The 19126-nt window shown below is 33.8% G+C and overlaps 1 protein-coding gene across 2 annotated transcripts in view; it reads right to left on the reverse strand.

The window, feature by feature from the left end:
• Nucleotides 1-9372: 9372 nt before the first annotated feature.
• LOC144450760 (nuclear receptor subfamily 1 group D member 2-like) overlaps nt 9373-19126 on the reverse strand; it is a 68385-nt gene continuing 58631 nt past the window's right edge. For both annotated transcript variants that reach the window (XM_078141470.1, XM_078141471.1), the window contains 4 exons: nt 14791-14932; nt 12328-13457; nt 10886-11342; nt 9373-9623 (listed from right to left, as the gene is read on the reverse strand). In XM_078141470.1, the coding sequence (XP_077997596.1) occupies nt 9373-9623; nt 10886-11342; nt 12328-13457; nt 14791-14932 (1980 nt within the window). The remainder of the gene's footprint in view (nt 9624-10885; nt 11343-12327; nt 13458-14790; nt 14933-19126) is intronic.

Genomic DNA, 19126 nt, shown 5'->3' on the forward strand with positions numbered 1-19126 from the left:
CTTTGTTTTGCCAATAGCAACAGGTGATACCAGAATCAACCCATCCCGGCCCGGTCCGGTCAGTATAGTATGTTGTAATGGGCGCCCTCACACATTGGTCAGAGTCTAATCGTGAGAAGATTTTAAGACATTCTGATTTTTTTTATTCATGAGGCGATGAAACAGAAAATTACGCGAATCAGTGAGCACCACAGGCAAGATAGAAGCCTAGAGGTGATGGGTATGGTTTCGATGTGTTCATAGGGGGCTTATAAGCTCTGTAATCGTCTCTGGAAGTTTGCGAGGGTTTCTATTGTTCAAACTTACGCCGAAGGTTACCGAGAAAACCGTGATTTGCTCCTCGGGAACCATCGGTCTTTGCTTCTTTGTTTGGTGTCGCTGTGGAAAGCAAAGACCGATGATTCCCGAAGAGCAAATCACGGTTTTCTCGGTAACCTTCGGCGTAAGTTTGAACAATAGAAACCCTCGCAAACTTCCAGAGACGATTACAGAGCTTATAAGCCCCCTATTAACACATCGAAACCATACCCATCACCTCTAGGCTTCTATCTTGCCTGTGGTGCTCACTGATTCTCGTAATTTTCTGTTTCATTGCCTCATGAATAAAAAAAAATCAAAATTCTTTATATTGACTTGTCACAACGCGATTAGAGATCGATGCGTGAGGGCGCCTCATCATGGCCAACCATAAAGACAAATTGTCTGATTTTTTACGTCTGTGAAGAAATTGACTTTCATGATGTATACTGCTATCTACCTTATATTCATATTTGTATTTCGTTGAATAATTTCCCATCGCAGATATATATTAACCTTAAATTATCAAAAATCAATTCTAAATGTTATGTTTCTGTATTAAAAACTTCTAACATATTATTGGCCTGGGTCATGGGCACAGGGAAAACAACTTATTACGTAAGAGGTGAAAAATGTCAGTTTCTTTGTTTTGCCAATAGCAACAGGTGATACCAGAATCAACCCATCCCGGCCCGGTCCGGTCAGTATAGTATGTTGTAATGGGCGCCCTCACACATTGGTCAGAGTCTAATCGTGAGAAGATTTTAAGACATTCTGATTTTTTTTATTCATGAGGCGATGAAACAGAAAATTACGCGAATCAGTGAGCACCACAGGCAAGATAGAAGCCTAGAGGTGATGGGTATGGTTTCGATGTGTTCATAGGGGGCTTATAAGCTCTGTAATCGTCTCTGGAAGTTTGCGAGGGTTTCTATTGTTCAAACTTACGCCGAAGGTTACCGAGAAAACCGTGATTTGCTCCTCGGGAACCATCGGTCTTTGCTTCTTTGTTTGGTGTCGCTGTGGAAAGCAAAGACCGATGATTCCCGAAGAGCAAATCACGGTTTTCTCGGTAACCTTCGGCGTAAGTTTGAACAATAGAAACCCTCGCAAACTTCCAGAGACGATTACAGAGCTTATAAGCCCCCTATTAACACATCGAAACCATACCCATCACCTCTAGGCTTCTATCTTGCCTGTGGTGCTCACTGATTCTCGTAATTTTCTGTTTCATTGCCTCATGAATAAAAAAAAATCAAAATTCTTTATATTGACTTGTCACAACGCGATTAGAGATCGATGCGTGAGGGCGCCTCATCATGGCCAACCATAAAGACAAATTGTCTGATTTTTTACGTCTGTGAAGAAATTGACTTTCATGATGTATACTGCTATCTACCTTATATTCATATTTGTATTTCGTTGAATAATTTCCCATCGCAGATATATATTAACCTTAAATTATCAAAAATCAATTCTAAATGTTATGTTTCTGTATTAAAAACTTCTAACATATTATTGGCCTGGGTCATGGGCACAGGGAAAACAACTTATTACGTAAGAGGTGAAAAATGTCAGTTTCTTTGTTTTGCCAATATGTTAGAAGTTTTTAATACAGAAACATAACATTTAGAATATAAAAAGGGGGAGGCGAATAATGTATCTGTGTGGTTGGCCGTGTTTGGGCGCCCTCGTACATCGGTCTCTAATCGTGAGATCTGATTTAGAGTACATATGGACGTACACAGACACAGACACTCACTGACAGACACACATACTTACCGTATTCACAGACACTCACTCAGACACGCATACTCAAACACACACACACACACACTGTGACACATACAAACACACATAAAGAATAAAAAAGTGAACAGTTAAGTTGAAAGATAGATTGTCATTTTTTATTTGAATTCTTTCACAAGAGCACACAATACATCAAGCATAGTGTTGCAGCATATATTGTGAGGTTCAAGTTATGGCAGCTAGGGAGTTCATACCATCTGTTACATTTACAAAGCACCTTCAAGGTCACTCAAAAACACCAAGTATCCCTAGTTATCATGTATAAATCAGAAGTACCTAATAAGGATACAATTCTATTCAGAATTTAGATCCTTAATGCTTTTTTCTCTTTTGCAGAATATTTCATATTCAATTTTCCTTTTTACTTTCTCTTCCGAGTATAAATTCTACTCTTTGATCTGTTCCTTAGATTCAGTCCATCTGAAACCTATGAAATAAGCTGGATTTTACTAGTTTCTATAGCAACAGTACAACATAAACATCATATTCATATTCATTCTGTTACATTATTATTATTATTTGATTATTATTGTCAATAATATCATTATTATTTACACACAACAAAAATGATCAATTTCACTCTGAGGATCAAATCAGACATTAAGTCTACATATTGCTAAATTTCACACACCTGACAACTATATATACTTGGACAAGGCCTTACTTTCATGCCCGTCAATGAAATGTATGCTAATACAGTTTTAAAAATATATTTGTATGTATTTTTTTTTGAAGAATTGTTTAATAAGCTGAGCACTATCACATGACAAACACAGTATGATTATTTTGTGATAGTAGATGGGAAGAGGTCTTAAAACAACAATAACACTTGATTAAAAAGACACACAGATTAACTACATCATGATAATACATGTATAATTATTCAAAAACAAAAAATACACAAATACAAGAAATGAGCTGCATTGGAGACAAATATTTCCATTCTACCAATAACATTCAACAAAATATTCAAAAATGAGTAAAATTGAATAATATTTCTGAAATGTCTCTTACACACCGCCACCATTTGTCTGTACATAATACTTAAAGGTATAGACTCTAAGCATGTAAGGAAGTTGAGGTAAGTGAAAAATAAAAAACAAAGCATGATCCTTCTTAGTTTACATAATGTGATGTTTACTACTACTACTGTCTAAAATTGTTTCCTAATATTTGGACAGATTCTAGTTGTGTGAGGTATTTGAAGTTCTAAAAAATAAAGAAAACATGTCACTTGTACTGCTATGGTATACTGTTATGTCTCCCTTCCCCCCCCCCCCCCTACCAGGAAAAAAAACATCTAAAAACCCTGCGTTTGTTTGTAAAATCACAGTCCATTTACCATTAAAGTGACAAACATGACTATGTTTTTCATCAACTACACAACTACATTTTATTTATTAACCAAATAATCCTGGGTTTTTTCAAGTACTTGTTTCACTTTAAGGATATGAAATCATGACAGGTGATTTCTTTTTTAAAAATTGCCATTATAAATTAATTTCATATTTTAGAATGATTTTCAATATGTCATATGATTTATAATATTGTTGTTCTACGATTCAAATGGACTGTCATCATGAAAAAGCAATGTAACAAATGCGTAGTAACAATAGTCAACAGTCATTTGTGGTGTGTGATTATACAACTGAATACATTAACCAATAGACAGTGTGGTAAAATCTACCTGCGTTGCCATGGTTATTAGTAACCACGGTTCCCAGTAAAATGACGTACAAGGTATATAAACATCTCTACATATTTCACCAGATCTGTCTGTTTGTTACAGACTGGTCATAAAAAACCTTACTAAAAACACTCTGTTATAACAACTTTGTCACATAACTGTGTAATATACTTACTTTGGAATGATAAATTGGAAACAAATGCGACGCTTCGATCTGCCTAATATGGACCTTGATCACACGATATCATTCTATGATACCGTGTCCGTACCTAGGAGACGGATAGAAACGTCGAATTCGTTTCCAATTTACCTTTCCAAAGTAACTATATTATATTGTCCTATTGATTCTTGGAACCATGAACAATATATTCTCCAAAGTCGTAAAACATTCATTTAAAATCTCCCACAGATAATACAGGTATCGTAGAACGTATACATAAAATATGGAAGCACATATCTAATATTTTACAAAGACTAAATTGTGGTTAAATTAATACAAAGTAAGTTGTAGAATCACATTCACAGCCAGCAGATATTATAGCAACGACAGAAGAATATTTGGAAATCCAGGAAAGACACTTTGGTAACCTGGAGATTTCGAGTTTTTCTTTAACCAGCAGGAAAAACTCCTAGTTACAGTTGATTTGTTGAAACAATGAAAACAAAAATATGACTAAACTATTCATTCTTGCAAAAATATGACTCCCTAGTATTATGACATCTATATTATATGGATACATGAAAGATAAATAATCATATCAGAAACACAATAACACAAAATAAATATTTTTAAAATGTTTTTTTTTTTACAATAATTTTTTATGAATTTGAATACCATAACAGTGTCTGTCAAGTGCGTTGTCATTGATAATTACGTCCCTGGAAGAATGATATTAAAATATCTCAAGATATTCTTGAGTCACAAAATATGATTTTCTATTTCCTGTTTTACACAATGTTTGTTAATAATAATAAAAGTTAAAAGAGAACAAAAAAGCTGGCTTATATTATAACATAGACAGTAATTTTTACGAGACATTCTAAAACTTTTAAATTTCACATAAATGACCCCTTGACCTTTAACCCTTGACCCTTCAAATGAGGTATTGTAGGATATTAAGTAACATAAGTAAAAGATACAGTCAAACTCGCATTAAATAGCAAATTTAACACGGTGTCTGATTTCAATTGGCTTTGAACTTTGAACTATGCAAATGAAATATTCCTTATATGGCAACTAATTATCATAAAAATAATGATTTGACCTATATCTCACACAAGTCTTAATTTGAAAATATCTGCATCTAAAGTATTTATCTTGGTATAACACAGATTCTTACGAACACAAATCCATAAATTTGTCATTAATCTCATAATCTTAACATGTTCTACACTAATATCACAGGGACTTTGTTGCCATTTTCAATAACAGTATATTTTTCTACATCTGGAAAATACAAGTTGCACACATTTCAAGTTCTGAATTTACCAGCCAATTTCCGACCAAAAATCGGTCACCTTGGTTTTTTATTTGTGCCATTTTTTCACCCATCTCAATCCAATGTTAGGCTGAAACCTAAGAACTATTGTTCTTTAATTCATTTGTTGAAAAATGTAAACTTAATTAAATTGATCAAAAGTGGTATAATTTTCCTAAAAATTAATTCTCAGGATGCATCGACAAAACTATTAGAAATCATACATATCAAATATTCACATTGGTGATGTACAAACAGTGCCCTCATTTGACACAAAATGGAAAGGCATGACCTCAATACAAGCAACATTTAGGACAACGACCTTGTGGTTATGCAAATAAGTAGAAGTGCTATTTGGCTGACACCCAAGAATGTATCTGTATGATAAAAACAATGTCAGGTAGAGAAGGAAAATTATGGGATAGTTTACACATCAGATTCATACACTATCTGTTAACCTAATGATTTATTCTATCAAGCTAATAACGCTGTGATAAAACAACCAAACACCCAACAGTAACTGTCAGGGGTGTACATCTAAGGATGTTTTATGGATGCTATAAGTGGTCATGTCCAAATTATTTTGGGTTGATCATAGAAAGATTGAAAAGTACCACAAAATATACCTATAGGAAAAACTAAAAGAACAGAGTGGACCAAATTTGTGATAACCCAGCTAGGGAGTCAGGTTTCAGGTCTGCTAATGAATAGGAATTTGGTTATACCACTTAACTCATTCCCAATTGGTATCATTGAACATGACAATTTACAGGACTTTAATTACCAGTTAAATTTACGATAATACATTTTATGTCACTATATTTATAACACAGCTGTATCTTTATTCTCTTTGTTGCACTTTTCATTTCAAGCCCCGGGTGTCAACAAATAACGAAATACAGCATTTTCAACATTCAAACGACGGCAATACCTCAAGCTGGGGGGAAATGGTTACCATGGTAACCTAAACCTCATCTGAATTACTAGGTCATATATATGTCTTCTTGACTGCAATTTTCACAAAATTGAAAAAGAAATGTATTTATAGATCAGATAGGATGTACAAGTGGCTGTCAGGAGGCTATACAGGGAAAGATAACTCTACATAATTAGCCCAGCTGAGTTTAAAAATGAAAATAAAATTATGATATTAACATTAGATAATTTACTGTTACAAAATGCAATTCTTTACAGCTTGAACATGAACATGTTTTGTTACATCACATTTTTCTTGTTTTTATTCCCAAAACTGTGTGGATTTTATGATGAATTAATTGAAATGAAAATAACATAAACCGAACTGTTCAGTTCTCTAAACAGTATTAACCAAAGCGTATCAAAATTCTTAAAGAAAAAAAGACAGGTCCCCAACTGTTGTCAATGCGTCGATGACCTTTCTATCTTGAACTTTGACCTCTTGACCTTGACATTATATACTGTAAACTTTAAAATTATTTTAAAGGCAAATTTTTGTCTATTTTACTGAGAATGAAAAACATGAAAATATTTTGTGGCTAAAATATCTTGCTTACATTATTAAACACAGTGTACTAGATTCAATAATGTAGAAAGAAAACTAGATCTTGGAACATTTTAAAATCACAAGATTCTTGAATGAAATTTGAAAATATGTAAATTTACAGTATTCTCTTAGAAAAGCTATGTGGGTGATAAATAATTGACAGTAAATAGATACCATTGCAGCTTTGACATTATACAATATTAATAATGGCAACTCTATTTATAGTAATGAGATCAGGGCCAACGACATCCCTTGGTTCAATGACATCCCTAAGTACAATGACAGGTAGAAATTTATCCGTACATGTACACTGTTCTACTAGACACTTAGACATAAAGGTAGCCTGGCTCTTATATCACATATATGTATATATATAAACTCAGTATATGTAAAATGTCTAAGCTGGAGTAAACAGTGCTCAATACATTATATATACCGGTGTGTAGAGAGGTGTAACTAACACAATATCACTAAGGAGCTGTTACATAGCGTTTCACGCTGCTGCAGTCATCAGGCGAATAACGGTGATTAATTTCATAGAAATATACCATTAGTCACCTGATGATCACACAGCGTGAAACACTGTGTAGCATCTTGATATTGTGTTATATTATAAAGTTATTTATACCACTCTACATACATATGTAGTGAACATAGATATTTGACATATACTAAGTTTATATGTATATAAAACAATCCTAATATGAACATATTAATAATGCAATAGTTTTGTGGCTTCATTTTGTATGTTTTTGTTTTTTCGTCCACATCTTTCAAGAATAATATAGTTAAATGATAACTTTCTGGGATGATATCAAATCTGGCACTACTGTAGCCATGACAACAATGGCCCCTCTTTAATGCTATGATACCCCCTAGTTTAGTATTCTCTAATTCAATGATACCACCTAGCTTAGCAAATTCAATATAAACAATACAGAAATTCAATATAAACAATACAGGATGCACAGTGTTAACTTATACAATACGGCCATACAATACATTGTAATACTAACACTGAAATAGTTGAATTAGAATATTAACAACACTTTGAGCTTTACCCTGCTGTGTGTGTCAAAATTTGATTGGTCGGTTTATGTATGGATGACATCAAATGCAAGAGAGATCAACCAATCATATGTTCTGTTACAAATAGATGACAAGAGGTAGCTTTGATGATATAGATACATAGTGTGTTGATGCTACTGATTGGTTTGTAACACAGAGTTAAATAAAGACTTATAACAAAGTATTTGTCTACATAATAACTGACTATTCTGACAAATAAAGATGGAAAATACTAATCTGATTAGAATCTCTCTTGAGTACAAGGCCACTATACTTACATCAATTCTTTAAAAAATAATAAACATTCTCATTGTGTAGAGACGATATCTTTAAGAACAAAGGTGAAAGGTCATCATAGTTAGGTCAATTAAAGGTGAAAGGTTAACCTCATCAAATGAGAGATGTTATCTGTGAAGTGAAATTAAAGGTTAAAGGTCATCATATCAGGGTTAAAAGGTTATCTGCTAGGTCAAACTAAACATGAAAGGTCATCTCAAGGCCAAAGGTCAGAAGTTATCTGCTAGGTCAAGTTAAAGGGGAAAGGTCATAAAAAAAGCTAAAAAGTTAAAAGCTTATCTGCTACATGTAGGTCAAATTAAACATGAAAGGTCATCTAATGGGTGAAGGTGACAGGTTATCTGCTAGGGCAAATTAAAGGTGAAAGTTCATCTCATGGGTGAAGGTGAGAGGTTATCTGCTAGGTGAAATTAAAGGTGAAAGGTCATCTCATGGGTGAAGGTGAGAGGTTATCTGCTAGGTCAAATTAAAGGTGAAAGGTCATCATATCAAAGGTGGGACATTATCTGTGAGGTCAAATGAAAGGTTGAACAGTCATTTGCATCAAATGCCAAAGGTGAAATATCGGGGGGGGGGGGGGGGGTTGTTAACCATTTATGTAACTACAGGTGGTTGTTTTATAACAATGATATATGCATCAAAATCATATATGATATTCTACCGTTATCAGTATTTACAGTAAATTAGTTTCTAGATAATGTCTTAAGATCTTCATTTTTATCTCAATGTAAAACAAACGGCCAAAACTTTGAACTTTGGCATGGTGTTCTACACCATAAACTTTCTACCTTGTATGGAAGTATAAGAAATAATGACTTTTTAGCAGATTGGATAAAAATCTCATCTCAAATATGAGTATTTTATCTATATATGTACTTACATCAGCTGCATTCCGTGTTCTAAAAGATCTTTTGAGAGATGTATTTAGAGAAGACATTATGCAATATTAATCAGAATATAATTTGTCACATTGATATCACCACTTACAACATACATTTGACATTTTAAAAAATCAGCTGCATTTAAGTCAACAATGATCAGTTGTCTTTACGTCATCATTATCCAAACAAAATACTGAATAATCTTTGTTTTTTTGATAGTTTTTTTTAGTCAAATAACAAATATTTCTTCTCCAGCATGATGAGGTTTCTAGTGTATAACGAATGTCATCTTCAAATTACCTTGAACTTTTGGAACGAAATTCACAAAATTTCTCATTCAGCTAAGTCAAAGACTTCAGAATGTAATGGTGATAGGTTGGTGAGCTTTGCATTTTGTACTTTCAACTCCATCAATCTCTTTGTATGTTCGGGACCGATTTCACGAAGTTTTGGTATCGTAGTCAGAATTCTAGCGAATAGTCCTGGGTCTTCTGGATGTGTACGCTGCACCTCATACTGCAGACCTTTCAGTAAATTTGACTGTAATTCACGTACTTCTTCTCGCTTTTTCAGACCTGGACGATCTGTTCAAAAAAAGAAGAACAATATAGAGACTTATGTAACTCTGCATGTGATTACCATAACCTTTAGAATTCTGCAACAATGATCAATGATGTATATTTATGGCCAGAAACACTTAACTATTTATCTTATATATTTTTATATACACTCACTCATATAAGTATATGTGTATTATATATATATATATATATATATATATATATATATATATATATATATATATATATATATATATATATATTGACTGGATGTAGATAAAACCACATAAAAGTGCTCAATACGGGTAGTAGAGCGAATTATATATAGGTTTTGAAAATTTGAACCAAAATTTGAACCAAATTATATGCTATATACCCTATATATATGGGTATATAGCATATAATTTGGTTCAAATTTTCAAAACCTATATATATATATATATATATATATATATATATATATATATATATATATATATATATATATACATACATACATACATACATACATACATACATACATACATACATACATACATACATACATACATACATACATACATACATACATACATACATACATACATACATACATACATACATACATACATACATACATACATACATACATACATACATACATACATACATACATACATACATACATACATACATACATATATATATATATATACAGGTTTTGAAAATTTGAACCAAATTATATGCTATAGACCCTACAGAACTGTTTCGTGAGGTGCGTAGTCCTCACTCATCAGGGGTAGAAATATATATCCTTATTCTTTTGCATTAAGTCTATAATGCTCTGCTACTAATATTGCATCGAGGACTGTACTCTCCAGCGAGGCACTTATATATTTATTTATATATTTATTTATATATATGCATAAGGAACAAGTGATACAGTCCAAATCAATAAATGCAATCCGACGTTTCAAATCAAAATTCTTTATCAAAGATATCAAGGGATGACATATAATAAGTTAACACCTGACTGTATATCTAAATGTTAAGGAATAGAACGACTACCACACGAGTATTAATTTATATATATTGATAAAGGTGTCTCACTGGAGAGCACAGTGTTCAATGCAATATTAGAAGCAAAGTGTAATAGACTTAATCCAAGAAATTAGAAGGTCCTAAGTCATAACTCAAGAGTGATCATCTGATGATTTGATTTTTAAGTGACATGCATGCTGACTAGAAACAAATATTTGGACTAATGATAAGATTGAAGCAAATATGAAATGTTTATGACAACCTACCTGCTGCCACCATGAGAACAGCATTCAGTATTCCAATCTCATCATCTGTCAACTCAAATTTGTTGAAACGTGCAGCAAAATCAAACAACAAATCTATCAGTCTGCCAAGTGGAGACTCTCGCGCTAAGTCTCGGGTGAATGTATCCCCTGTTGTCCAATAGTTAACCATTTGGGTCTCAAGATCAACAACGGTTGTAAAACGGGTAGCAGCAACCTCAAACAGACCTTGTTTAATGAGTGTGATCTGATCTTCCTTATCAAGTTGTCGGAATCCTGGGATCTGTCTTGTGAACATCACAATTCGGGTAATAAGTCCAGTGAATTTGTTGGCAAAGAATCGGATCATGTGAGCAGGAGTGATTTCGTGATTTGGCATATCCAATTCTTTTGGTGCTTTGGCAGCGGTTGGGAACTGTGGCGGCAAAGGACACTGTCTACAATCATGGAGTGGTCTTCCCTGAAATAGCAACAAAAAAAATTCACTTTTGATTTGGTGTTAATATTTGAAATCATCCACCAAGCACTGTAGGAAACAAATCTTTACAGTTCTTGGTGGTTAGTTTTCTTTCATAAGCCTAGTCTGACGACTTTTTTTTTTTTTTTTTTTTTTTTTTATGATTCTCAACAAACCTGTCACTCAATCTACTATTTATGGCAGTTACTGTTCAGTACTTTAGAGCAAGTGTGTATGTGGGGCAGATGTCATATGTTTGTTCATGACTGGCTCTGCAGTTGTCTTCACTGAAGTAGAGAGGGTTATTTTTGTGTTTCCCCATGGAGATCTGCAGACTGCATGGGTTGGACAAACATGAAAAAAAGTCTGACGCACGGGTATTTAAGTGATGCGTGCGCCGACCAGTAACAAATTTTATGAGCTGGTACGACTATAATCTTACACTCAATTACCTTGTACTACACTTTAAAATATTCACAGTGGATGGTTTCAAAGTGTCCAAACCGCTACAACCAGACACATCGTGTTATGTTTTGATGTTATGTGATGACACTTGCTTTGATGATACTACAGTTTATTGAGTTTCCTAAATAAGGACACTTTTAAAGTTGCCATATGGATGAGAAATGGGTATTTTTATATTGGATGTTTGATTCTTAAAACAACTCTACTATGTTTTTTTACTTGAAGAAAACAAAGGTGAAACTGTACGGCAAATAATAGCACAGAATAGATAGAAAGAACTTCATGTATTTCAGCCTATGACGGAGTCACGATAATTTCATTATTTTAAAATTTATTCAACCCTGAAACATTTTTCTATGTGTTCCCTCTCAACTGTTGCTCTATATATAAAGTTAGTTTATAGACTTGTTGTCCATTGTAATGTTTACACTTCATTTATTTATTAGATGATACAACCTAAACATATTTTTCAAACGACCTTTGACCACTACACACCATATACATGGATATTATTGATACCTACCTTACTATCAAACATAGACTCTCTGATCCCATAATACTTTTCTTTAAGCATATGTATTCTGGCATATGTAAAGTGACAAATGTTGTGGTGTAACTTTGTCACCCCCTGGACAAGATTAGCAATCGTTTGTCTTTGTTCAGGAGTAGGCTCGTCAAACTCAACATCAGGAAACACCATTGGTACGAATTTTGATGGCTGTGAGCCGTCCTGGGGGCTTGGTGTCGGCGTCTCAAAGGGGAACAATTTACCTGGAGAGCATAGTGGTGATGAAAGAAATGGTGAAAGTGGTGACAGTCCGCAGCCCGGTGATGGTATCTGCCCAAATTTAAGATCTGATGCACCCGGCGAAAGCACAGGTTGCTGTGGTGATGTCTCTTCCATTTGCTGTTGCCATGGTTTCCCCTTGGTGGATTCATTTTGCTCTGGCGGCGATGACACAGTTCTGGGAGAAGAGTCAAGTCTTCTCATTGGTGCACACTTTTCACTGAAATTTAGATTATCAGGCACTTTTTGTTCTCTTTCATTATCCCAGTCCATTGAGTTGACACCACTACCTGGACTTTCAACACAATCTTTCTGTTGCTCTCTCAATTTTGTTTTATTAGAGTCACTCTGATCACTCTGCTTCACGACAATCACAGCTGGTGGCACTTGCCCCTGTACTGCCATATTTTGAGATGCTGACCCAATCTGTTGTGGTATTAGCATAACAGGTTGCCCTGACAACAACATCTGGTTGATAGCCGAGGCAGAAACACCATTAATATTTGAAATGATAGAGCTATTAATGACACCAACTGCATTCTGGGAGGAGGGTAACCCGAGTCTTGATGATTCACTACTCTCTCCATCAACTGAATTTGAATATTTCATTTTCGCATAGGCACATGTCGGTGGAGGATCTTCTGATTTGATATTCATTGACCTTTGGTAGAATGATGATGACCCCTGGTCTCCGGACATATCACTGTACATGTCTGGTCTAGCAGGTCCCCACATTTGCCTAGCAAAGTCACCATCAGAGCCAGATAACTTGTACCTCTTCAAGTCTTGGGGGCTCTGCTGTTTATCAGCTATCATATCTTGCATGCGTTCAATCATTCTTTTAGATCGTCGACCAAGACGTGAAGCTGTCAATATTAATAAAAAAAAAATATTCATGACTCCTAACTACTTAATACTATCAAATAAACAGTAACGAAATATTTATTGTTCATCTAATACATATACATGTCTGCTAGCTCCCATGATGCAACACTGGACCATTGCTAGGACAATGAATGTTCAATTTAGCATTTCTTAGCAAATTGTATGAAATTTATGTGATGTGAAATCATGAAATGACTTTCCAGAACCCTAAGTTTATGAAAATGCTTTCATTTCCTGGAGTGATGTTTCCATTTAAACAAAGTTAGCAGGCACATTTTATTCTCGTTAAGTACATTTCTTTAATACATACAAGGTTCTTACACTCCACATGTAGCACTTAGGATTTCCATGGATTTTACATCTCAAGGAATTACCTATCATATTCCTGGGATATTCCTAATATACAGATGGCAATTTCAAGGAACATCTCTTTAGTAGTTTTTATCATAATTCCTTCTGACTTATAAAGTCGTGATAAAATACCTGCTTGTAACATTCTGAAAGCTTTTCACTTTTTGAGATTTAGCTTTGATTATAATCGTGACAGAAGACTTATTTACTAGATTACAGAAGCTTTTAACTTTACACAGATTATCACTTCATAAATATTAATTCTGACGAGTTTTAATCAGTAAAGTACATATTGCACGACTTTCAACTAGAAATATGAATTCTGAGACTTTTTTTATAGATCTTTTACAGTAATACAATGTTTGAACCTCTGTCAATTTCAAGGGTTTTGCAGGGCTTTCAACTAGAATTTGAACCTCTGTGAATTTCAAGTGTTTTGCAGGGCTTTCAACTAGAATTTAAACTTCTGTCAATTTCAAGGGTTTTGCAGGGCTTTCAACTAGAATTTGAACCTCTGTCAATTTCAAGGGTTTTGCAGGGCTTTCAACTAGAATTTGACTGCAACTTTCGTAGTGTTTTGCAGGGCTTTCAACTAGAATTTGAACTTCTGTGAATTTCAAGTGTTTTGCAGGGCTTTCAACTAGAAGTTTGAATGAATAAATAGTTGCCACATGTCTCAAGTGTATATGGTATCTTTCCTATAATTAAAAGGACATTAAGTACAGTTTTATGATTTTTTTCAAGATAAAAATTGACAAAAAAAATCTGAAAATATTCACTTTTGGGGCCAAAACTGTAAACAGCAGACTACTTACAAGGTAACAAATCTTTGCCCCAGTTATGAAATTTATCTATTGATCAAACTAAACAGAACTTGATAAACAGTTGTAATACAAAGTACATTAATTATTATTTATTATAACTATATTGAAAGCCAATCTCTATATTTCCTAAACTACTCACCATCTTTTGACATTCCTACATCCAGGCATTTTTTCCATCGACAAAGCTGACATTGGTTTCTTGTGTATATTGTCACCTCACATCGTTCTTTATTTGTACAAGTATATGTAGTATGCTGAGCAATACTTCGCCGAAAGAATCCCTGAAAAACACAAATAGATAATATGTCTGGTTAAACTCAGGATTACTGATTTACATGTATAAAGGTGAAAATTAAAATTTAAGAAAAATTTGTTTTGCAAATTTATACAGACAGACAGATAGACAGACAGACAGACAGACAGACAGACAGACAGACAGACAGACAGAGACAGATGGACAGACAGACAGACAGACAGATGGATGGACAGACAGACAGACAGACAGACAGACAGACAGACAGACAGACAGACAGACAGACAGACAGACAGATGGACAGACAGACAGACAGATGGATGGACAGACAGACAGACAGACAGACAGACAGACAGATACAGACAGACAGACAGTCGGACAGATGGACGGACGGACGGATGGACGGACGGACGGATGGATGGACAGACAGAGGGATGGACAGACAGACAGACAGACAGACAGACAGACAGACAGTAGATATAAACTTCATCATGTCTAAAGCACTACAAACATTAGTTTATTTGTACTAAACGAATTAAGGCTGACGACGACCTTTAGTTACATGAATACAGGATCCAAATTATACTGTAGATTTCAACATCTGTTTCCCTTTTTTTAAATCCTGGATGCGTGACAGCATTCAATGTATAAGTGTAAAAAAAAAGGACACACTTTTTTTTGGGTAGGATTAGAATTGGATTACATATTTTAACATCACCTTTGTCAGCAAAGTTTATATATCAATTCAATGTATATTCACCTCTGTTCAATAAAAATAACAAATATATACAGGCACTAAAAAAACTTTCTTTTTTAAAAATTTGACAATGGAATATGATTACTATATATAGTCATGTATATATCGAATTGAATTGAATTGAATTGAATTGTTTATTCACCAGATATAAAACAGAAGAACATTTTTATGTACATTTCAAAAAGGAGGTTGATTGGATAATATATCTGGTGAGGGCCAAAGAAATAGTTCGATCTGAACTAGTCTAGTCTGTGACCCTGACAAAATAAATATACAGGGAAAAAATACAACTGTGTAACTGGGCAACAAAAAGTAAGAAAAAAAAATATGACAGCTTGTATGTATGTACGTCCAGTATTATCACATTGATTTGATGTGCAAGGCCGCAAGTTATCAAATTATTTTTGGTACACTGAGGACTTTATGGCAGTGTATTATAACTTCCATGTTTGAATCCCTGTGATTACTATATAGTCATGTATACATCAAATATGATAGTTTATACGCCCAGTATTATCACATTGATTTGATGTGCAATGCTTAATAGTTATTTTTGGTACATTTTATTGCAGTGTATTAAAAGTCCATGTTTCCATCATAGTGTTTTCTTATCATTGGAGCCATAAAAAACTATATAACATTTATTCTTTTCTCTTTAATAGACCAACTTTGTCTATAGTTCTGTCAGATATGTTTTTTATACCATCAAGGTCAAAGGTCAAAGTGGTAATATGGATGAGGACTGGGTATTTATTTATTTTTTCAAACTTGTAAAACAATTTTATCATGGCTTCCTACTTGAAAAATCAAACGCAAAAAATGACATGTTTTACCCTTGTATGGTTCTCAATAAATAATGATAACAATCTAAAACAATAAATTTTCAGAAAGATAATTTTGTGAATTTTATTGTCATGTTATTTGCTCTTTCATATTGACCCAAATGGAGTAAAAACAAGCTTTTTCATTCTTTCTGTTCAACATTCTACAAAAAAATGCAACTAATTTGACAACAGCTGCATGGTCACAATATTTCTGGGTACTTTAGAATCTTCAGATTGTAACATAAATTTGACAAAATGCTATACTAATATTATCTTCTATTTATTTACAATATGACAGTGAAAGTGAAGTGCTATGATTTATAGGTTTCAGATTATACAATGAAGTATTTACGATAAGTATATAGTCTCTGTGACATGTGACATATGACTAACTAACAAAGTCGTGCTGTTTATATCATGGATGTCGTTTTAAACTAATGAACCACGAGAGGAGGCAGCATACAATTGAGAAAGAAGAAAACATCGAATAGTTCAACAAAAATCTTACTAACATTGATTGTTACATTTTATCGTCTAGCTCCAGAAATATCTTGGTATAAAAATCACTAAATTTTATTGTCTAGCTCGACAAATATCTCAGTGACATTGTTTAAGATTTAGGAGTAAAAACTGATTCAAATTAAAAGTAAAATCATTTTTGTCAAATGAGAACTAATATAAACCTCCATACCCACCCCAAAACTAAAAGAATTTAGTTTTTTATCCAACATTGAACAATTAATCTCACCCCTGACCAGCATGCCCTCTAGTGACAGCCAAATTTTGTTGTTGTGATTCAAAATGAGAAAAACTGGCATTTCTTGTGATTCACCACGTAGTAAGAGATAGGAGAACACCAAATTTTGGTTGTGTTTATACTAGAAATTGTGTGTATCAATAATAATAATAATAATAATAATAATAATAATCTTTATTTGTCCAAATAAATTCGGAAATTTGTTGAATGGTCGCCGCAGAGCAGCGCCCTAGTGCCCTAGTGTTGAAGAAGCAGGAGGAAACCGGAGTGCCCGGGGAAAACCTGCGTTGTTCGGCAGGGTCAAACTGAGCATCACCCTTCTTACATGCAGACCTAGTTAAATTTTAAATCAAACCCAGCCAACACCAGGTGGGTTCGAACCCAGACTGCAGAGGTAAGAGGCGTACAAGCTAACCGCTCGGCCACCGACAACAATGACGTATCAAATTGGCTTAGAGGACACACTGCCCCTGACATGCCCCATGCCGTGTCAGGTTATGAAAATATGCATATCAAGTCAATATATTTGTGAAGTCTGACAATAAAATGTAGTTATGGCTAATAAAAATAAGAATTTTGTCAAGTTAGATAATGTTTTACGTTTACTCAATTCTCAGTACCTAAAATAGAATATTACTTCTTAGGCACATCATAAAAAATGATGAACGTTTGATTTGTTAGTCGACATCATAACTTCCGTTCCACATACTTCACATGCATTACTATAGGCGTGCATGAGAATAAGCCAACCTTCTTGTTCTATTTTGACCCTATAACATGACGTAAAATGCTATTGCAGGTAATGAAAATTGGTTTCCATAGTAACACTTGATGTAACAAAGGAATGGTGTTTTTATACTTTTTTAAAAAAAGGAAAGGTGTCCTCTATAACATGCAAAGTAAAGTTGTTGTTATTAAAAATATATGAAAGATTTTATCATTGAAATAAAGAATAGCAGGTATTCTGATTAAAAGCATACTAAAGTTATTTTCACTAAAATCAAATTAGTAAAGTTGCATATTATATCGACAGGTGTCTCAACAATCTAATCACAGAATATCACAAGTAATTTGCCAACAGAGAAGAGAGCTTTTTGAAGTTTTTCCTACAAATGAACTGTTGCCATGGATACGAGAAAAGTGCTGCTGGCATACTTTGTATGCTACTGATTTCTACATCTTAAGGGTTTTTGGTGAAAATATATTTTGACAACTTCAATATAAATACCAAATTATTATGCTATATTTTTAGTGATGAAAATAATGAAAAGTGATGAAATTTATTGATTGTTTTCCACATTTGTCGTTTCAAATTATACACATCAATTACTAAATAAAGTTACTGTTTGCAATCAGGTTATTTTTTCTTACAAAAAATTGAACATATTCTTCAATTTTCAGTTCTTTTTGGCCTCTATAGTTTTACTACACAGTAACCTACATAGTGATATGTTCTTCCATGTAATGTGATACTGTGCATTTTATCTATCACTCCCTCATGACCCTATTTCACAACAATTCTTGTATCTTTCGGCTAAAAGATTTCACTATTTATTGAATTATACATGACCAAATATTGGGTCTTATTACAGAACATATTAATTTACAAGACAATTTGATAGTACTGTATTCCTCAATATATGAAAACTATGGCTGATGTAAGGGTCCTTATAACTGTGAGTTGAGTAGCATTAAAACAAAGCCCTTATATCAGGAGTATTGTGTGGAAACTATGGCTGACATAAGGGTCTTTAAATGAAAATTACTCTTAGAAGCTCTTAGAGGAAAATTACTCTTCAGATTTTTTGACAGGGTGAAGAGTAGCTCGAACTTATTAATTTCGGCGGTATTCTCCTCCGACTGTTTTTTACGCTCGAAGATAAC

This window comes from Glandiceps talaboti, chromosome 20, assembly GCF_964340395.1.
Source record: "Glandiceps talaboti chromosome 20, keGlaTala1.1, whole genome shotgun sequence".
Classification (NCBI taxonomy): Eukaryota; Metazoa; Hemichordata; class Enteropneusta; family Spengelidae; genus Glandiceps; species Glandiceps talaboti.